At 51.9% G+C, this 19,403-nt stretch overlaps 1 protein-coding gene across 1 annotated transcript in view; it reads right to left on the reverse strand.

Annotated features, from left to right (window-relative positions):
- The window catches only part of LARGE1 (LARGE xylosyl- and glucuronyltransferase 1), a 428,799-nt gene that overhangs the window by 290,189 nt on the left and 119,207 nt on the right, over nucleotides 1-19,403 (reverse strand). Inside the window, exon 2 of the mRNA XM_070410997.1 lies at nucleotides 17,308-17,495. Within this exon, the coding sequence (XP_070267098.1) occupies nucleotides 17,308-17,413 (106 nt within the window). The 5' untranslated portion in view covers nucleotides 17,414-17,495. The remainder of the gene's footprint in view (nucleotides 1-17,307; nucleotides 17,496-19,403) is intronic.

Below are 19,403 nucleotides of genomic sequence, written 5' to 3' on the forward strand. Positions count from 1 at the left end.
GCTGAACAGGATTTCATAAACCCAAGAGCCCACAGCCGCCCGGCTCTGGTATTCTCAGCAGCAGCAGGACAATGAAGCTGGGAGCTTCCATCTGACGGAGCCGTTCATTCCCCCTCCTCCACCTCCTGGCAGTGGTCTTCAATGACAGCCTGTGAGCGGGGACGCAGAGAAGCTAAGGGAGGCGATCAGAGAAGTGACCCGCAAAAATGCGTCCATAGAAGTAGATGAAGGAGCTTCCCACAGACACCGGAGCAGCTCCTGGCTCACTGGGGGGAGGGGAGTGGAGGTGAGGGAGAAGAGCAGAGAAACATCCAGCCCCTCCCTGGGCCTGATGAAGATTAATATCTCCTCCCTGACTAGATGAGGCGGCTTAATCGCTGCTATTAATACAAAATCACCGAGGGCCAAAGATGGGGGCGTGGAGGGAGGTGGGGGACGGGATGAGAATACCGTGCCGAAGCTACAAGGATGCGCAAACATCGGATGCACGAAGACAGAATTTCTGAAGACTGGAGAGTTAGCACAGGCACCTGCTGGCTGCGTTCAGAAGTTCTTCCTGCTTTTCCCACTAAGACCCTTTGACCTACTTGGTTGAGCAGGCTGATTTCAGAGACCACGGCTGGGTGATCTCTGAGGACAGACTGACCCCCCCCACCCCGTGCAATCCCATGATTCCAAGCATGACAGTTCAGATGTGGGCTTCCAACCCTGCTCCCCATGACCTTCAAGAACCAGCCCAGGAGGCCCTTCTTCAGGAAGCTTTCCTGACATCCTCAGGTAGTTACCCATCCTTCCTTTTCGACTCCCAAAGACAGGCACGCCCACTTCTAGTACAGTCGTTATCTTGGATTGCAATTGGAGTCATCGCCCCAAGAAGAGCCTGCTACTCTCAGACTTAAATTCTTGCTTATCATCCTGCAGCCTCCCTTACCCATTAGGCAATGTCTCCATCACTTAATATGTTTCCTCTGAAGACCCATCATTCCCAGCGAATGACCACATGGGGGAAGGTCAGTATCACCCAAGAACAAAAAGAGAACAATTTGTCTTGAGGGCAGGGACCATGGCTTAACCCTACTGGAGTCTTTCTCAGACTCTAGTCCAATACCAAGCACATACTGGGCACTTACTCGATAGCTGCTTCCACATCTCACAGGAAAACCAGGGAACAGGAAATGGAGGCTCAAGATCAGGTGGCTGTTGCCCAGAGGGGGCCTCAGCACCCATGGGGAAATATGCAAACACATCACGGGTGACACAGGTCCTATCTGCACAGGCCTTACCTGCTCCAAGTATCGGGACCTTTCTCAAGGGGGAGGTCATATAAGAGAAGGCAGCAAAAGGGGTACCCCTGCACCCCACTCCCTACGAATCCTCACTCACTCCAACTCTGGGTGACTTTTCATCTGAGATAAGCTCAGGATTCCTGACTCCCTCGATCCCACACCATCTGACCTCTGGGCTGGAGGGCTGGGGAAACGGGGAACTGGCCTGGAGAATCCCAGGAGGGCGGCCCTGGACAGCTGTCATGCTTGGAATCATGGGATTGCACAGGGGTGGTGGTCAGTTACCCCCGTGTTTCACAGAAAGAACCAGAACCATCTCATTAGGTGGAAGAAAACTTCCCAATGTGAAGGGGACTCACTTGGCATTCATTCAAGAAGTCAAATCATCGGGAAAATGTGTCTGATGAACCAATACACCTGCTGTGTTTATGACCACCAGCACACTGCGACACAGAGCACACACGTGTGCCATAAACGCTGCGGCAGCCCAGGCCCCACGGAGGCCTCTGTGGCCAGCTCTTCACTAGATTACAGTCTCAACAACACTAGAGCTCACCTATACTTAGAAAAAAAAAAAGGTGATACATCATGTAATAACATGCCTCCCAGGTGGGTTAAAGAAGACATATTTACAAAATGACGCTATCATCCCTACTGTGTGCGATGCACAGTAGGGGATTTAAAGAGGCCCCAGAGCCACTCTGAAACCATCGAGGTGCTTTCATGCTCACAGGAATGGAAACATCTACAAAAAAAACTAGCAGGTGAAAGATCCTGTGAGAGTTGCCTAGGGTTGGGGGCAAACATCTCCAGTGGAATGGAGGCTTTCCTGACGGCACAGGTGTGCTTGAGCCAAGTGCAGAAGTGCTGAGCCAGCATCACACCGACCCTGCTGGACTGAGTCTTTGAGCAGCAAGATTCTGGCTGATGCACCAATACCCCCCCCACACACACCCAGGACTGAGTTTCCTCATTAAGCCAGGGGCCGGGCAGACCCTGCAGGAGGGGGTGCGGAGGGCCAGGCGTGCTGAGGTGGCACAGCCAGGGCGCCTGGACATGCAGCTGGGAGGGGGGAAGAGCGCTCTCCATGGCGCCCTGCTGGCAGCCAGTCCAGTCCAGTCCAGCCGCAGGCCAAGTGAGGCCTCTGCTTTATATTTATTGGGCAACAGCTATGTGCCAGAAGGGATTCTTTATCCCACATTTCATCTGCAGTTACAGACCTGAAGCGTATCGATAAATGACTCATCAAAAACAAAACCAATAAACAGCTAGCTGCGACTCACTGAGAGCCCGATATGCGTCGGCTGCCTGAATAAATCACACTTGGGCCTCGGGATAAACCGATACGGAAAGTACAGTGGATCCCATTTCTACACGAGAAGACTGAGGCTTAGAAAAAGTAAGAGGTGTGCCCGTGGTCACACAGGCCGAGTGGCACTGACAGGTGTCCAGCCCAGAGATTCCGCCTGCAGAGCCCTGGCTCGCTGTCCTCCCTCTCAGGCGATGGACGCCCCTCTCAGATAAGCGTGGCAATGCTCAGCACACGCGGGAAGCCTTCCTAGCTCCCTCCTGCCCAGGCTTTCTCACGCTCCTCTGTGCCCTCCCAAATGACGAAATGGCCCCTCATGGGCTCAGAGCACTCTCACCGCCCTGCCAAACCTCAGGCCCTCCTTCCCCACGAAGCCTTTCTCCGACCTCTGGCCCGTGCAAGGCCCCATGGCCTCATGTGCTGCATCATCACAGTGCGAGCAACACGCTGGGACTTCTGTAGTCCTGTGTCATCCCTACATCCAGGGAAATGCCCTACTCGTCTCTGTTCACTACATACATGCTACTGATTATAATGACGGGGGCGGGGCGGGGGGGTGCGGAAAGGAGCCGTGGGTGGGCTCTAAGCCAGACAGGCCGGGTCTGCACTCGGGGCTGGGACCTGGGACGAGTTCTCAGCCTCGTGCGCCTGAATGATGAAAGGGGGGATGATGACGGGACCTACCTGTCTTGCGAGGAAAATGCGAGCACTTAGAACAGGGCAGGAGGCGAATGCTCCCCGCGATCACCCTCATCACCCTGCGGAAAGACTGGCCTGGCCGCAGGAGCCTGCTTCTCTCACCTGGCACTGCACAGTGCCGGAGCAGACACAACCCACCCTGCCAGGGCCTCGCTGCTCCTACCTGCCCCGGGAGCCTCTGGGAAGCACTGCAGAGCTCACCTGGGGCCAAGGTGGAGACCACGGGCAAAAAAGACGTCTGAACAGGACGCCACTCACAGAGGCTGCTGAGAGCAAAAGATAAAGATTTTGTAAATACTCACTCCCGGAGATCCTTACCGGTCCGCCCCTTCATGCCACTCACCTCGGAGTGTTCACTCACAACGTGAAATTAAGCGGCAGGCGGGGGAGATGCTTTCCTCCCCCTGAGCCGTCTCACCCCTGGGACGGACTCCCTCGAGGCCCCGCCGTCTGGGCACGGAGGAGGGCCTGCCATTGGGGCACGGGGTTCGTTTCTGGAGCACTGCTTTAGGGAGTTCAGGACCCAAAGTGCCCTGAGTCTCGCTGGAGCGAGGCAGGCACGGCCTGCTGGGAAACATCCATCACAGGGACAGCTTCTGGGAAAGGACAGGCAGGGAGGGGCAGTCACCTCTACTTCTCGGAACAGGCTGACCCTGTCCACTCCTGAAGGCTGGACCCAACCTTCAGCAGGGGCAACCGCAGGTAAGCCCAAGGGCAAGCAAGGGAGACCCCGGGTGTGAAAAGAAAGAAAGATGAACACATGCGGGTCTGGAGAAGGGTTGATCTAGTACATTTTCCAGGTATATGGGAAAGGTTGTTCATACACGATAATGCCCAGCTTTTCCCCAATCGCCACGGACAGTGAAGGCACTGTGGACAAAAAAGGGCGCTGTGAGAAATCATAGACGCCGAACGGGCAGGTCATGGTGTGTAGCCACGCCCCAGGCCTGTAACCTCTTTCCCGGTGGGTTTTAAGCCAGCCCTGTCCATTGCTCTAGTGCATCGTTAACACACCTTTGAAAGGCCAGAGGAAGTGCCCCTGGAAGGCGTAAGCACTCTCCAGGGAACACATCATTTTGTTAACCATCCTGTAATCCAGTTCCCACCTCGCTTTCTCCCACCTCCACGCACTCTTCCTTCTGTTCCCTCTTAGGTTCACACGCATATAAGAAACTGCAAAACTGTTACTCTCTGAGCATCTGAGGTCAGCAACTGTCATCATTAGTTGGCTCAAATAAACTCACAAAAATTTGCCCCAGGTGTGGAATGTTTCTTATGTTGACAGGGCCTTCCATACAAAAGAGAAAGACCTAGAATCAAGTCAGCTGAACAGGTGGACCAAACCTTGGAGAGGTCAGGGGAACTCGACTGCCTGAGCTACATCTCAGCTCCACCACTTGCTGGCTCTGACACCTTGAGCACAGTTTGGAACTTGTCTGTGCCTCAGTTTCCTCATCTGCAGAATGGGACTATCAGGAAGCACCTTACAAGGCAGTCTTGAGGAACAAAGGAGTTAATACAAGTCAGGGATTTAAATGCTCCATAAACAGTAGCTAATGAAGCTTACGAAGACCTTAATTTGAACAGATCCGCACATCCCTATGTTCACTGCAGCATTATTTACAATAACCCAAATCTGGAAACAACCTAACTGTCCATCAATAGATGAATAGATGAAGGTGTGACATATATCTCCCATAGGCAGAAAAAGTAAAGGAGAATAAAAGTTACAAACTTCCAGTTATAAGATACATAAGCCATGGAGATGTAATGTACAGCATAGGGAATATAATCAAGAATACTGCAATGACTTGCATGGTGACATATAGGTATGAACTGACCGTGATGATCACGTCGTAAAGTATGTAAATGTTGAATCGCTGTGCTATATACCCAATACTAAGAGAATACTGTAGTCCACTATAATAAACAATTTTTAAAGAATAAGGATTCAGAGGTGACTACAAAAAGGTGAGACCTCACCATGGGAAGGGTGTGGAAAATGGTAAATATTAATAATTTATCTAGCACTTCTCTAAGCAGAGCACATCATTATTTCAGTCTATGCGGCAACTCTGAAAAAGAGGGAAGTTACGTAATGAGGTGTCGTTAACACGAGAAGTGATTCACAGGAGTGCAAACAATATTCTGGCTGAGGGTAGTATCTCCTGAACATTTAAGGGTCAAAGGAGATGAAGTCCAAAGGCAGGCTGCCCTGTGAGACAAACTGTAGGCGCTCAATCAGTGCAGTCCTTGCCAACCTGGTCATTACCGAGTTCAAGTCCCGCCCCCCAGAAGCTTCACTTGATCCCATCAAATTTCCCACATTTGCCGGAAGGGTCACCTGAGGTGCTTGTAAAAATACAGACCCCTCCCCCACTCCCTGCACACCTCGCCTGCACAATCTCCTCTGCACACCTGGGCCAGGCCCTGGAAGTGTATTTTTTCTAAGGGCCCCAGGGTGGGCTGGGAGTCTATTAACTGCCTCAGGTGATTCTTATTTTTTTTAAATATGTTTTTATTGATTTCAGAGAGAAAGGGAGAGGGAGAGAGAGAAACATCAACGATGAGAGAGAACCATCGATCAGCTGCCTCCTGCACATCCCACAATGGGATCAAGCCTGAAACCCAGGTCTGTGCCCTTGACCAGAATCGAACCTGGGACCCTTCAGTCCTCAGGCTGACACTCCATCCACTGAGCCAAACTGGCCAGGGCAACCCCAGGGGATTCTTAAGCCAGAGATCTAGGTGACGTCTTTAGAGGCAGGAGGAGAAAATCCTCGCTCAGGTGCCTCTTAGCTTAGCAGCCAAAGGCAAGTCCAGCCGCAGGGATGAAGTCTGAGAGCAGGTTCCAGACCACGCCCGGGTCCTGTGGGAGGAGCCCTGCCCACCTTCCCGGCCTCCATCTGCCACCCCCTCTCCTGCTTCTCTCCAGCCCAACTTCTTGCTGTTCTGCAAAGGCACCAAGCGCTCTCCACTTCCTGCCTGAAATGCCCTTCCTCCTGACCCCCGCCCAGCTCAGAGAGGCCCGTCCAGCCGGTGTCCTCCCCGTCCCTCACCAAGCCTCACCCCGGCCACTTGCACAGTCATCTCAGGCGGCTGCATTTCTCTGTGGCACGTCTCACCACCCTCACTTTAACTGGCTAATCTTCTCTGTCCACTAGGAAGTGAGCTGCATGAGAGAGGGACATGCAAATGGCATACCCTCCATCCCTCCTGGGGCTGTAGGAGGATTCCATGTGCATGAGAAAGCTTGTGCTCAATAGCACCGGCTACCTAATCAGAGCTGCTACCCAGGGGTGCCACAGACAGGCTCCCTGCCCGGGGTGTCCCTGCAGGCACCCACATGGGCTCTGCTCCATCAAGAGGACTCAGGGACTGCAGGACAAGGGGCATGGAGTGCCCTCTGCTGGAGCGCAGATGACAAATACCCACCAAGGACCGTGCATCCTCAGGTCTCTTCCAGGGAGTCCCTGTGTGAGCGACTTTGTGCTTCAGAGCTCAGGCAGCATGTCAAACACAGCTGAATCCTGCCAGGCCAGTGTAGCTCAGTGGTTGAGTGTCGACCCATAAACTAGGAGGTCATGGTTGGTTTCATGGTCTGGGCACGTGCCCTGGTTTCAGGCTTGATGCCCTGTAGGGGGCGTGCAGGAGGCAGTCGATCAATGAATCTCATCGATGTTTCTATCCCTTTCTCCCTCTCCCTTCCTCTCTCTAAAATCAATAAAAACATTTTTTTAACAAAGTTCGTGGACCTACTGTATGCTAGGCACGATGGACTCATCCTCATCTGCACAAAGACCCTGTCCAATAGGGAATACCATCCCCACTCCTGAGGAGCAATGTGGGCTCAGAGAGGTTAAGTTATTCAGCTAAGGACACACAGCGCTTAAGGGGAGGTTGGGGAATAAGAGCCATGTGTGCTGACTCAGCTACGGCCCCATCAGACAAAGCTTCTGTTAGAGAAGCGACTGAACTCTGCGTCACAGGGTGGTCCTTTCCTCTTCGTTCCTCTTCAAAGTCCTCACAACAGGTCATCTAGGTGGAATTTAATTTTTTCCAAACACGGCCACTGGGCCCACAGGGAGCTGCAGGTGCACTGTGACTGGGGCTACGGTCTATCTCAGAGCCCCCTCCTTCCACCCCTGTCTCCTGCACACCTAAAGGGAGACTGCCGGTGTCTGGAAAAGAGATGGCAGAAGTGAACAAATGTGACCTCTTTTGTCTTTACAAAAAGTAGTGATGAAGAAGTCGGTGACAAGCAGCGAACCAGGTTGGGACACAGACTATCTGGGTGGTAGTTCCAATGACATCACTGCCTGGGGCTCTGCGCCTGGTTTGGTCAGTTCTCCAGGCCTTGGTTTCCGTATGTGGACCAGGCGGGTGACCTTTTGCATCCCTCCCAGGAAGACCTTCCAACACTCTCAGAATCAGGAAAAGCAAGCGAACATTTAACTGAATGACTGCTACTCTAATCGGGACTTCATAGCCCTTCTAACAAGTGTGTGAACTGCGTAATATAGTCCCCTTTTCAGGAGAAGACACAGACCTGCAGGGATGCTAGGTAGCTTGTGTCCTGTCACTCTGGGATTCAAACAGTGCCACCCATCACTGAGGGACACGTCCGCCCACCATCAGCCCCTGACCCAGATAAAGTCCTTGTGTCGTTTTCAAAGGCTTCATCTGCTTAGGCTTCAGCCTGCCTAGATGATTCCGAAGGTCCATGCCTGCTCTTAATTGCATGAGTCTCTGGCAGAAACAAAATGCAAATTGCATTAAAGGCCTAATCGAATTTTCTGCTTCTATTGGCTTATAATAATCCCCAAGCCACGGAACATGGTGTGCCTTCTCGTCCAAGATGGCCTCGTTCCCTTGTCTGGGGATGTGTCGGGTCCTTATCTGAAGCCTGAGCATGTTGACTTTGAAATGTCATCCACCAGTTGTTTATAAGCAAGTTGTGCGCCGGGCCCAGGCAGGCAGGGCCTGGTTTGCACATCGGCTCCCTTATGTACAGGCTGGGTGACCTTGGCAAAGACCTCAACAGCCCTGAGCCTCGGTGTCCTTATCTCCAAAACAGGACAAGTGTGAAGCTATCTGGAGGAATAAATGAGATCATGTGTGTAAAATCCCCAGCCCAGCTTTTGGCTCAGTGCATAGAGCATCGGACTGCGGATTGAAGAGTCCCAGGTTCGATGCCGGTCAATGACACATGCCCGGGTTTTGGACTTGATCCCTAGTAGGGGATGTGCAGGAGACAGCTGATCAATGATTCTCTCATCATTGATGTCTCTCTCTTCCTCTTCCTCTCTCGCCCTCTCTCTTCCTCTCTGAAATCAATAAAAACATCTATACTAATAAAAGCGGCCACTGGGCCCACAGTGAGCTGCAGGTGCACTGTGACTGGGGCTATGGTATATCTCAGAGTCCCCTCCTCCCACCCCTGTCTCCTGCACACCTAAAGGGAGACTGCCGGTGTCTGGAAAAGAGATGGCAGAAATGAACAAATGTGACCTCTTTTGTCTTTACAAAAAGTAGTGATGAAGAAGTCGGTGACAAGCAGCGAACCACCTTCCCGGCCTCCATCTGCCACCCCCTCTCCTGCTTCTCTCCAGCCCAACTTCTCCTTGCTGTTCTGCAAAGGCACCAAGCGCTCTTCACTTCCTGCCTGAAACGCCCTTCCTCCTGACCCCCGCCCAGCTCAGAGAGGCAGGTCCAGCCGGTGTCCTCCCCATCCCTCACCAAGCCTCACCTCTACCACTTGCACAGTCATCTCAGGCGGCTTTATTTCTCTGTGGCCAGACAGCCAAAAAACCTTCCGGACGTCATTCTGGACATCCTTCCGGACAAAGCTGAAGTGGTGGGGCCAAGGCAGAGGTGGTTAGGGGCAATCAGGCAGGCAGGTGAGCAGTTAGGGGTGATCAGGCTGGCAGGGGAGCAGTTAGGGGCGATCAGGCAGGCAGGCAGAGGCGGTTAGGGGCAATTAGACAGGCAGGCAGAGTGGGTAGGGGTGATCAGGCAGGCAGGCAGGTGAGTGGTTAGGAGCCAGCGGTCCCAGATTGGGAGAGGGATGTCCAACTGCCGGCATCCGGACATCCCCCGAGGGGTCCCGGATTGGAGAGGGTTCAGGTCAGGCTGAGGGTCTCCCCTGCCCCCATGCACAAATTTCATGCACCGGGCCTCTAGTATTTTTAATAAAATAAAATAAAATAAAATAAAATAAATAAAATAAAATAAAATAAAATAAAATCCCTGGCCCGGCCCATGGCAGGGAGTAAGTTAAAAGGTCCAAAACCAAAGTCTAACTGAGTGAGACAGGATCAATAAGCAATATAAGCAAATGCCAATTCTTTCTTCTCAATTCAGCCCTGTATAGATGACAGGAAAGCTGGGACTGTGACAAGCCGGAGCGAATGGCCATGCCCCTGCAAAGGGACAGTGACGGCTCAGCTCAGCCAATGCTGCTGGGATGGAGCAAGGGTGGGGTTTGCTAGACCTTTCCATTCTTTTAAAAAATATATTTTATTGGTTTTTTACAGAGAGGAAGGGAGAGAGATAGAGAGTTAGAAACATCGATGAGAGAGAAACATCGATCAGCTGCCTCCTGCACATTTCCTACTGGGGATGTGCCCGCAACCCAGGTACATGCCCTTGACCAGAATCCAACCTGGGACCTTTCAGTCCACAGGCCGACGCTCTATCCACTGAGCCAAACCGGTTTCGGCTAGACCTTTCCATTTTTGTGTGGAAAACGAGAAATCTTGATTTTTATGTGCCATCTCCCATTTTTTAACTATTCATATAAATTTAAAAATGGTAAAAGCAGTGGGCAGGCCTAACCCGATACAAATGCATGCTAGTTGCAGCCCATTTCTGTTTAACAAGCTATAAATGGAAGCTATTGCTGAATAATATACAGGAGAGGTGAACCTAGGTTAACAGTTGCGAGTATTTGAAGCACAGAGTTTATTCTTGTATTTTATTTATTAATAGTCGTATTATTTTCCATACGAACAACTACAAACCTACTTCTGCCCCACCTGCATTTCCTCTTTGTGCTTCCACATTGCCTACAGTGACAATACCAAACGCTGCCTGTTCCAGGCTCCTGGAGTTTACGAAGATGCAAATTTGTTGATGAATGCAGACAGGAACATTTGTCTAATGTGGCTTGATGTCCAGGTCAAGAAGTAATATCACTTTAATTTTTTTAAAACATATTTTTATTGATTTCAGAGAGGAAGGGAAAGAGGGAGAGAGAGATAGAAGAAACATCAATGATGAGAGAATCACTGATTGGCTGCCTCTTTCACGCCCCCTACTGGGGACCGAGCCCGAAACCTGGGCATGTGCCCTGGACCGAAATCGAACCTGGGACCCTTCAGTCTGCAGGCCAACGCTCTATCTACTGAGCCAAACCATGTAGGGCAGTGGTTCTCAACCTTCCTAATGCCGCGACCCTTTAATACAGTTCCTCATGTTGTGGTGACCCCCAATTTCATTGTTACAAATTGAACGTAATTAAAGCATAGTGATTAATCACAAAAACAATATGTAATTATATATGTGTTTTCCAATGGTCTTAGGCGACCACTGTGAAAGGGTCGTTCGACCCCCAAAGGGGTCGCGACCCACAGGTTGAGAACCGCTGATCTAGGGCATATAGCTTTAATATTAATCAGAGCTACATCATTGCTAGAGTTCTGGTAGGAATACAGGCATACCCCATATACCTCATTTTATTGTGTCTCACGAAGGTTGCATTTTTTTGTTTGTTTTTTTAAACAAACAAAGGCAAGATCCTCCACCAACAAGAAGATCATGACTCCCTGTATTTAACACTCGCTTCACTGGGGTGGTCTGCAGCAGAACCCGCACTATCCCAAGGCCCGCCTGTCCTGGTCTTGTTTCAAACTGATGGAAACACCCTTTCAGAATTAGGGTTCTCTGAGGGAATGTCAGACCTTGCAGTCAGTGCTGTGATCAGACCCTCCTGGGGGGAACCTGTGTCCAAATGGTGAGGCCCATCGGGAAGGAAGAAAGGAAGTGTGGTTAAATAAAAATGGTCAACATCTATCCCAAAAGGGAAGTTTCATGCTTAGAAAGCATTTGAATTTCAAAGTTCAGCAGTGACATAGATTCGAAATACCCAAAGGCTCAGAAAATTCCTCTCATCCGAACAGAATACAAAACCCACAAAAATCTCTTCAAATTCAGATACTTATTGAACTATCAAGACTGACATAAATTTTTTTTAAATAGCATAACATGCAGAAAAGTGAACAAATCATAAATGAAGAATGTTGTAAACTGTCACAAAGTGAACACCCAAATAATTATCACACAGGTTAAAAAATAAATTATTACCAGCACCCCAAAGTCTTCCTTATGCCCTGCCCTGGTCTCTACCCCCAGATTAATTTTGCCTATTTTTGTATTTATATAATTGGAGTCCTACAGTATGTTCTCTTTTGTATTTTTTTTATGTTTTATTGATATCAGAGGGGAAGGGCGAGGGAGGGATAGAAACATCAATGATGAGAGAGAATCATTGATCGGCTGCCTCCTGCATGCCCCCCCTGGGGACAAAGCCCGCAACCCAGGCATGTGCCCTTGACTGGAATCGAACCTGGGACCCTTCAGTCTACAGTCTGATACTCTATCCACCGAGCCAAACCCGCTAGGGCTGTGTCTGTCTTCTTTTGCTCAACACTTTCTGTGAGTATATTCACATTCATTGCTCCATAGTACTTCACTAGATAAATATACCACTAGTTATTTAACTTTTAAGTAATATTTTAAAAGCTATTTTTACTTATTTCAGAGAGAAAGAAAGAAGGAGAGGGAGATAGAAACATCAATAATGAGAGAGAACCAATGATGGGCTGCCTCCTGCATGCCCACTACTGAGGACCGAGCCCACAACTTGGGCATGTGCCCTGACCAGGAACTGAACCCTGACCTCCTCATTCACATGTCGACACCCGACCACTGAGCCACACCAGCCTGGGCAAGACGGGCCCTTTCTAACTCACGTTAAATACTTAGAAGCATAACCTCACAGAATGTTAACGCCCCACGAGGAGTGCTTCATTTTTACATCATTTCACATCAGGGGAGATACAGCTCTAGGAAGGGGAGTGGTTGGGTCCCTACCCGCAGCAGATCTGGCTGATTCCAGGGCCTGAGACGCACGACCCCACCCCGAGCTCCCTCAATTCATCCTGCAGCTGCTTGTCCCCATCTTATCCATCTTATGCTCAGAGTCCTCATCTCAGGGAGCGTTCTAGGCTCTGCTCTCAGGAGACCCACTGAAATTAAACAGGGTGGAAAATAAATAAACCCCCATGAAGAATGAACAGCACTGCCATGAACGCAGACAGCAACTCTGTACCTTATTTATGGCCCCACTGGCCTTGACACAGAAAAATCAAGGTGTCAATAAATAGATTGCAAATTTGTGTTTACCAGACAAGAATGTCTCCGCAGGACCAGCTGGGCGTGTACCTATGTCTGCAGCAACGGTTGGGGCTCCACGTAGCCTCCATGACCCCACAAACACTCAGCCTTTACTAGTCTCAGGATGTCGGGGTCAGGAGGTCAGCAGGTCACCCTGTCCTCCTGTCCCCCATGCTCACTCCCTCCCCCAGGTCCTCCTGTCCTACTGTCCCCCATGCTCACTCCCTCCCCCAGGTCATCCTGTCCTCCTGTCCCCCATGCTCACTCCCTCCCCCAGGTCCTCCTGTCCTCCTGTCCCCCATGCTCACTCCCTCCCCCAGGTCCTCCTGTCCTACTGTCCCCCATGCTCACTCCCTCCCCCAGGTCATCCTGTCCTACTGTCCCCTATGCTCACTCCCTCCCCCCAGGTCCTCCTGTCCTCCTGTCCCCCATGCTCACTCCCTCGCCCCAGGTCCTCCTGTCCTCCTGTTTCCCATGCTCACTCCCTCCCCCAGGTCCTCCTGTCCTACTGTCCCCCATGCTCACTCCCTCCCCCAGGTCATCCTGTCCTACTGTCCCCTATGCTCACTCCCTCCCCCCAGGTCCTCCTGTCCTACTGTCCCCCATGCTCACTCCCTCCCCCCAGGTCCTCCTGTCCTACTGTCCCCCATGCTCACTCCCTCCCCCAGGTCCTCCTGTCCTACTGTCCCCCATGCTCACTCCCTCCCCCCGGTCACCCTGTCCTACTGTCCCCCATGCTCACTCCCTCCCCCAGGTCATCCTGTCCTCCTGTCCCCCATGCTCACTCCCTCCCCCCAGGTCCTCCTGTCCTACTGTCCCCCATGCTCACTCCCTCCCCCAGGTCATCCTGTCCTACTGTCCCCCATGCTCACTCCCTCCCCCAGGTCATCCTGTCCTACTGTCCCCCATGCTCACTCCCTCCCCCAGGTCATCCTGTCCTACTGTCCCCCATGCTCACTCCCTCCCCCAGGTCATCCTGTCCTACTGTCCCCCATGCTCACTCCCTCCCCCAAGTCATCCTGTCCTACTGTCCCCCATGCTCACTCCCTCCCCCAGGTCCTCCTGTCCTACTGTCCCCCATGCTCACTCCCTCCCCCCAGGTCCTCCTGTCCTACTGTCCCCCATGCTCACTCCCTCCCCCCGGTCACCCTGTCCTACTGTCCCCCATGCTCACTCCCTCCCCCCAGGTCCTCCTGTCCTACTGTCCCCCATGCTCACTCCCTCCCCCCAGGTCCTCCTGTCCTACTGTCCCCCATGCTCACTCCCTCCCCCCAGGACATCCTGTCCTACTGTCCCCCATGCTCACTCCCTCCCCCCGGTCACCCTGTCCTCCTGTCCCCCATGCTCACTCCCTCCCCCAGGTCCTCCTCTCCTCCTGTCCCCCATGCTCACTCCCTCTCCCAGGTCATCCTGTCCAGCTGTCCCCCATGCTCACTCCCTCCCCTGTACTGTCTCGTGTTTGCACACGCCTCATGGCATGCATTTCACTCCTCCCAGGGCAGCTCAGGCCAGCAGGGGACAGAATGATCCTCATTATGATAAGCTGGACTTCGGGCTCCCTCCACACCCCTCATGGATTCAGGGCCATCAGAGTCATCCTGACCTCTGGCAGGTGACAGCCCTTTGACTGTTTGCTGAAGCTGACACACACACCCGGAGCCTCCGCTTCTCCAAGGTAAACAGCCTCAATTCTTCCCACTGTGTCTGGTGGAGCCAGGCTTGAATCGGCACAATCATTCACCTCGATTCGCCTAAGTGTGCGGCCGTACCTAGACCGTTCTGACAGTACAGCATCAGGAAACAAATGCCATGGCCTCGCTGTGGACTGCTACCTGTAAAGAAATCTGTCACCTCTACCATTCTAGCTAGAACATGTCTGTTAACGTATCCAATCACCCACCCCCGACTTACAGCAGCTTCTGATTTGGTCCCAAGGTAGGACTTCTTGTTAAGCTTCACGGTTATAGGTACAGTGCCTACCCCAGTCGGTATGTGTGGTTGCAGAGTATTTCCTCAATCCTCCCTGAAACCTACGTGCCAGGCTAATAAAATCACTCAGCATCAAGGATCATAGTCACCCCACCAGCCAGCGTGGGAAAGACAGCGTGATGCTGGAAAGAGTCTTCAGGTGGACATCAACACACCGCGAAGCACAGCCAGTCATGAACGCTCCTAACGCAGATCAGCTTCTATTCTCTCCTCCGAGAAAGTATACCGTTCGCCTTTGGGGCCGCCCCTCCCTCAGGGGAACTCCTCTCTACCCCATGACCAGAAACAGGCACAGGGCTCGGGGCTGCCATCCCCAGCCTCCCCAGTCACTGACTGGTCTCTGGACAAGCAGCTAGAGGCAATCCAATCAGCGCCAAGCCTGGATAGTTGGGGGAGGGAGAACTCCTCTATCTATAGGGTCTGCAGAGGATAAGTCATGCTTTCTTCACGTAGGAAAAACTACCCTGAAAGAAACCACAGAAGAGAAAAGCAGAGCAAAGGAATGAAGAGAGACTGAGCTACACAGATATCACTTGAGCCCCTGGATCCAACCCTACCTGAAGCCTGCTCTACCTCCAAACTTACAAGTTTTGTTAGCCCCCAAATTCCCTGTTTGCCCAAACCTTTTAAGGTTGAGTTTCTATCAATGAGTGCAAATAAAAATTCTGCAATTTCCCTCACAGCACCCAGAAACGTCATGTGACACCCTGTCAAACCCCTTGCCAAAGTCTGCTACCTCACTGAGGCCCCAACTATAACATGGTTTTAGAGTTAAAAACTCCAGCTCTCGAGTCCAATAATCCAGGCCCCATCTTGACTGGCTTTGGGGCCTTGGGCAGATCCCTGAAGTTTACCTGCCCCGCCTCCTCATCCCTACCTATTACACAGGATTCTTGTGAAAAAATTCTAACGCGTCAAGTCCTAACAACAATGTCTGGCAGGTAGAAATGCTCAGAAAACTAATAGCTTATATTGTTGCCATCAGCCTCATTATCATTACAGTATTACTAGAGGCCTGGTGCACAAATTCGTGCATGGGTGGGATCCAGCCGGCCAGCCCCAATTGGGACCGATCGGGCCGGGCTGGCAGGGAGGAGGGGCAGAGGGTGGTTGGCCTCATCCCCTGGTTGAACTCCCGGTCGAGGGGACAACTTGCATATTAGCCTTTTATTATATAGAATTATTAGCAATCTAGTTATACTATGAAAGTCAATGTTTTAATGTATTAAATCGAGTCAGGCGCCAGCCCCTCATAGCCTTGTTTTATCAGGGCTCCTCCATCACCCCTAGAAAAACGCTTCCTTATAGCTCTCCTAGGCTGATCACCAGCTCACCTTCCTCCCTCCGATCCCTTTAAGGAAAATTATCCATCCAAACGGCCCTGGCCTGGCGTAATTCCTTCTCTCCAGCCCCTTAGATGAAAGCTCCACCACCTGCAGGGACGCAGGGGCAGGGAGGGGCAGGCGAGGGGCAGGGGTGTGGCTCGGGGCCCCTCCCTGCCATGCCCGCACTCAGTCCCGCCTCCTTTATATTCAGTCTGGCTCACTCGGGGCACATCTCGGAAAGTGAAGTGCAACTCCTAATTAAAAGGTAGCCTTGAGCTGTCAATAAAATTATGCATAAAGAACATGTTTAAAAACACAATACTTGACTTCCTCAAGTCAGATTTTCCTTTGAGTTAATTTTTTCCTTTTAACTCAAGTGTGGGGGTAAACAGAAAAAAGCTGTGCTCGCCAAGCCAACACTGCCACGCCTTTCCTCCCCAAGCTTAGAAAACCACCTCTGATACACAACGAACAGCGTTTGAAACCGCTGGCTGGGAGAATGGCAAGTCTTGCCTTTGCTAATGACTTCTGAAAAGTGGCAGGGATTAGCGTCCGTTTCTATTTGTTTGGGGAGGGTCCAGTGTCTGTTGCGTTCCTGTACTGGGCCATCAGATGACTGATCATCCCGCCACCAAGCCCGGCAGACAGCTCCAACACCCGCCTCCCGCAGCCCCCTGGGCTGGGCTTGCCTCCTCACAACACGCACAGTCTGTGCAGCAATCATGTGTGTGTCCACCTGTCTGTCTCCCCCACTGAGCTGTGAAGGTCCAGATGTGTTATCACTGCACGTCCAGCACCTGGTCTAGCAAGATGTAAACCATAGCAGCAGCGACAGTAATAACAAATGTTGAACATGTGAATACGTGAATGAAGAGATGGAAGAAAGAATAAAACATCTGGCACCATGAACAGCTAAGTCATCCCTCCAGGGCCCAGCCTTGCCTGTCACCAACACAGCGATCCACTCGCAAAGCCGGTCTTTGACATTTGTGTCACCTCCTCCATGCCACTGCGCCCAGGTGCACCTGATCTTGCTGTTGTGTCTGTTTCTCCTCACATCCCTGACTCCCTCCATCGACCTAGACAAGCCTTCCCCTGTGACGGGGCACGGGTATTCGCTTCTACAAAATGACCAGCTGGGATCAGACGGCTTGGCGGCTCTCCCTGGGACGCTGGGACAGCCAGCGTTCTTCTCCCCCCCCCCCCCGCCCAGCCCCTCACTCTGCGACAGCTTCCTTCTTACCTTCGAAGCTCCCGGCAAACAGGTAAAGCCAGGTGATGGCTGGGATGCAGAGAAGAGTCAACGAGGCAGCCAGGAATTTCCGTCTCCCCCTGCAGATTCCCAGCATCCTCTCGGAAGTGGCAATCCCTAATCCCAGAGCCGTTTCTCTGCCCGGATCGTGGAGTCCTCGGCCTCCCTCATAATACTCCCTGTGAAGGAAGAGCAGAGGGGAAGGGCTGTAAATGGATGCAGATTGCAGAGAGAACATGCTGTAGATCCCGGGAGGAGGCTGACTCGGCTACGGCTTCCTGCTAACCCGTATTCCCGAGGGATGCTGCTGCACCCCTGCCATCTATCAAAGCGGAGACAGTTCTTTAGAAAATAAACGAATAAAGGATAAGGGCGCTCTCTCTCTCTCTCTCTCTCTCTCTCTCTCTCTCTCTCGCACACTTACACACACATGCATTTCTACTATGAGTTACTTCTGAAGCCTAAACTAACACACTCATTACACAAGCATTTAGTCAGCACCTTGTAGATACCACGCACTAGCCAGGTGCTGTGTTTTGGAAAAGTAGAATAAGGGTTGGCGTCAAAGAGCACCGTCTAACAGGAGAGGCCAGCATAAAACACCCAGACACCCCGAGCATGTGACGGCTGCGGTGGGCAGGCACCTCCAGGAAGGATGAGGAAGCTGCTGACTGCTCCTGTGTACGGCCAGGAGGGTGAAATAGGTCCCGTGTTCCCGGCTGAGAGCCCAGTGGAAGGCACACAAGGCTGACCACACACACACACACACACACACACACACACCCAGGAAAGGAGACTGGCGAGGCCATGAGATCTCCATCACCGTGGACAGCCCACACGCACTCATCTTTAAATGGAAGAAGAGCCCAGAAAAGCAGGGACGACAATGCAGATGTGCAGAGAATGGGGAGGAGCATGGAGAGGACCTACAGCCGTCTGCAGAGGGACAGTCCTCAGACCACGCCGAAGACTGGTGAGATGCGAGGAACAGAGGAGGGAGAAGGCCAACAATGATGGAGTAGAGGACACGACCTCTCACCTGAGTATGTAACCAGAAACTCATGTGACCTAAAGAGGAATTAAAAACCCAACAGACCATGACATCCCATCTCCATCACCTCCTAACACAGATGTCACATGGGCTGTAGGTGGAGAGCGAGGTCCACAGGGAAACTGACAGCGCAGAGCCCACAGCTGCAGGCAGCTCCATATAAGGCTTCAGATTCCCAAGGAATGGTGTCCCTTAGGTACTCCCACACGGCCCTTCCCTCTGCCAGGACCCTCAAACCCCATGTGACAAGGGTCTGGGTGAACCGTCTCCCTTCCCCACCAGCCGTGGTCTTTCCAGAAGACAGGCAGCCCATCGGATTCACCAGCATCTCTAATTCTTAGTGTCCTGTCCGTCACTTTCAGGTGCCTGATAACTGTCTGCTGAACGAATAAATGGAATCTGATTCTCACCAAAGGCGACCCTCCCGAGCTTCAGGAGTTTGTGTTCAGCAAGTCGCCGGCAATAAACACCTCACGGAGCGTGGTGAGATGGACTCACCCATCTCCACATCAGAGGCCAGGCTGTCTTCTGCAACCTCTCTGACCCTTTTCTAAATGCTTGAAACAGATGAAAGGCCACAGAGCTGGAGGGTGAGCACAAGAAAGGAAAGCCAAATCCCTTTAAACCGAGATGCTGACTGCAGAAAAGTGCCCCCAGGGGAGAAGGAGAAACAACCCCCACAAACAAACCTCGCTGGTCACTAAGATTGAGCATCTTCGCTAAGAAGGAGCATCATCGGGAAATGCTGGTGATCTCAGGACAGGGCGTGTTGGGGGCAGAAGGCTGTGAGGGAGACATCTGGACTCAAACCCAGCACCACACTATGACCTGGCCCCCGGGTAAGCTTTGTTTCATTCATTCATATACAGCGAAGGGACACCCTCAGTCTGAGCAGGTGGTTATGAGGCTGAAATAAGAAATCCCTTGAGCCCTAATCGGTTTGGCTCAGTGGATAGAGCGTCGGCCTGCGGACTGAAAGGTCCCAGGTTCGATTCCGGTAAAGGGCATGTACCTTGGTTGCCGGCACATCCCCAGT

Source organism: Myotis yumanensis, unplaced genomic scaffold, assembly GCF_028538775.1.
Source record: "Myotis yumanensis isolate MYYU_CA2020_CCGP unplaced genomic scaffold, mMyoYum1.0.hap1 SCAF_3, whole genome shotgun sequence".
Classification (NCBI taxonomy): Eukaryota; Metazoa; Chordata; class Mammalia; order Chiroptera; family Vespertilionidae; genus Myotis; species Myotis yumanensis.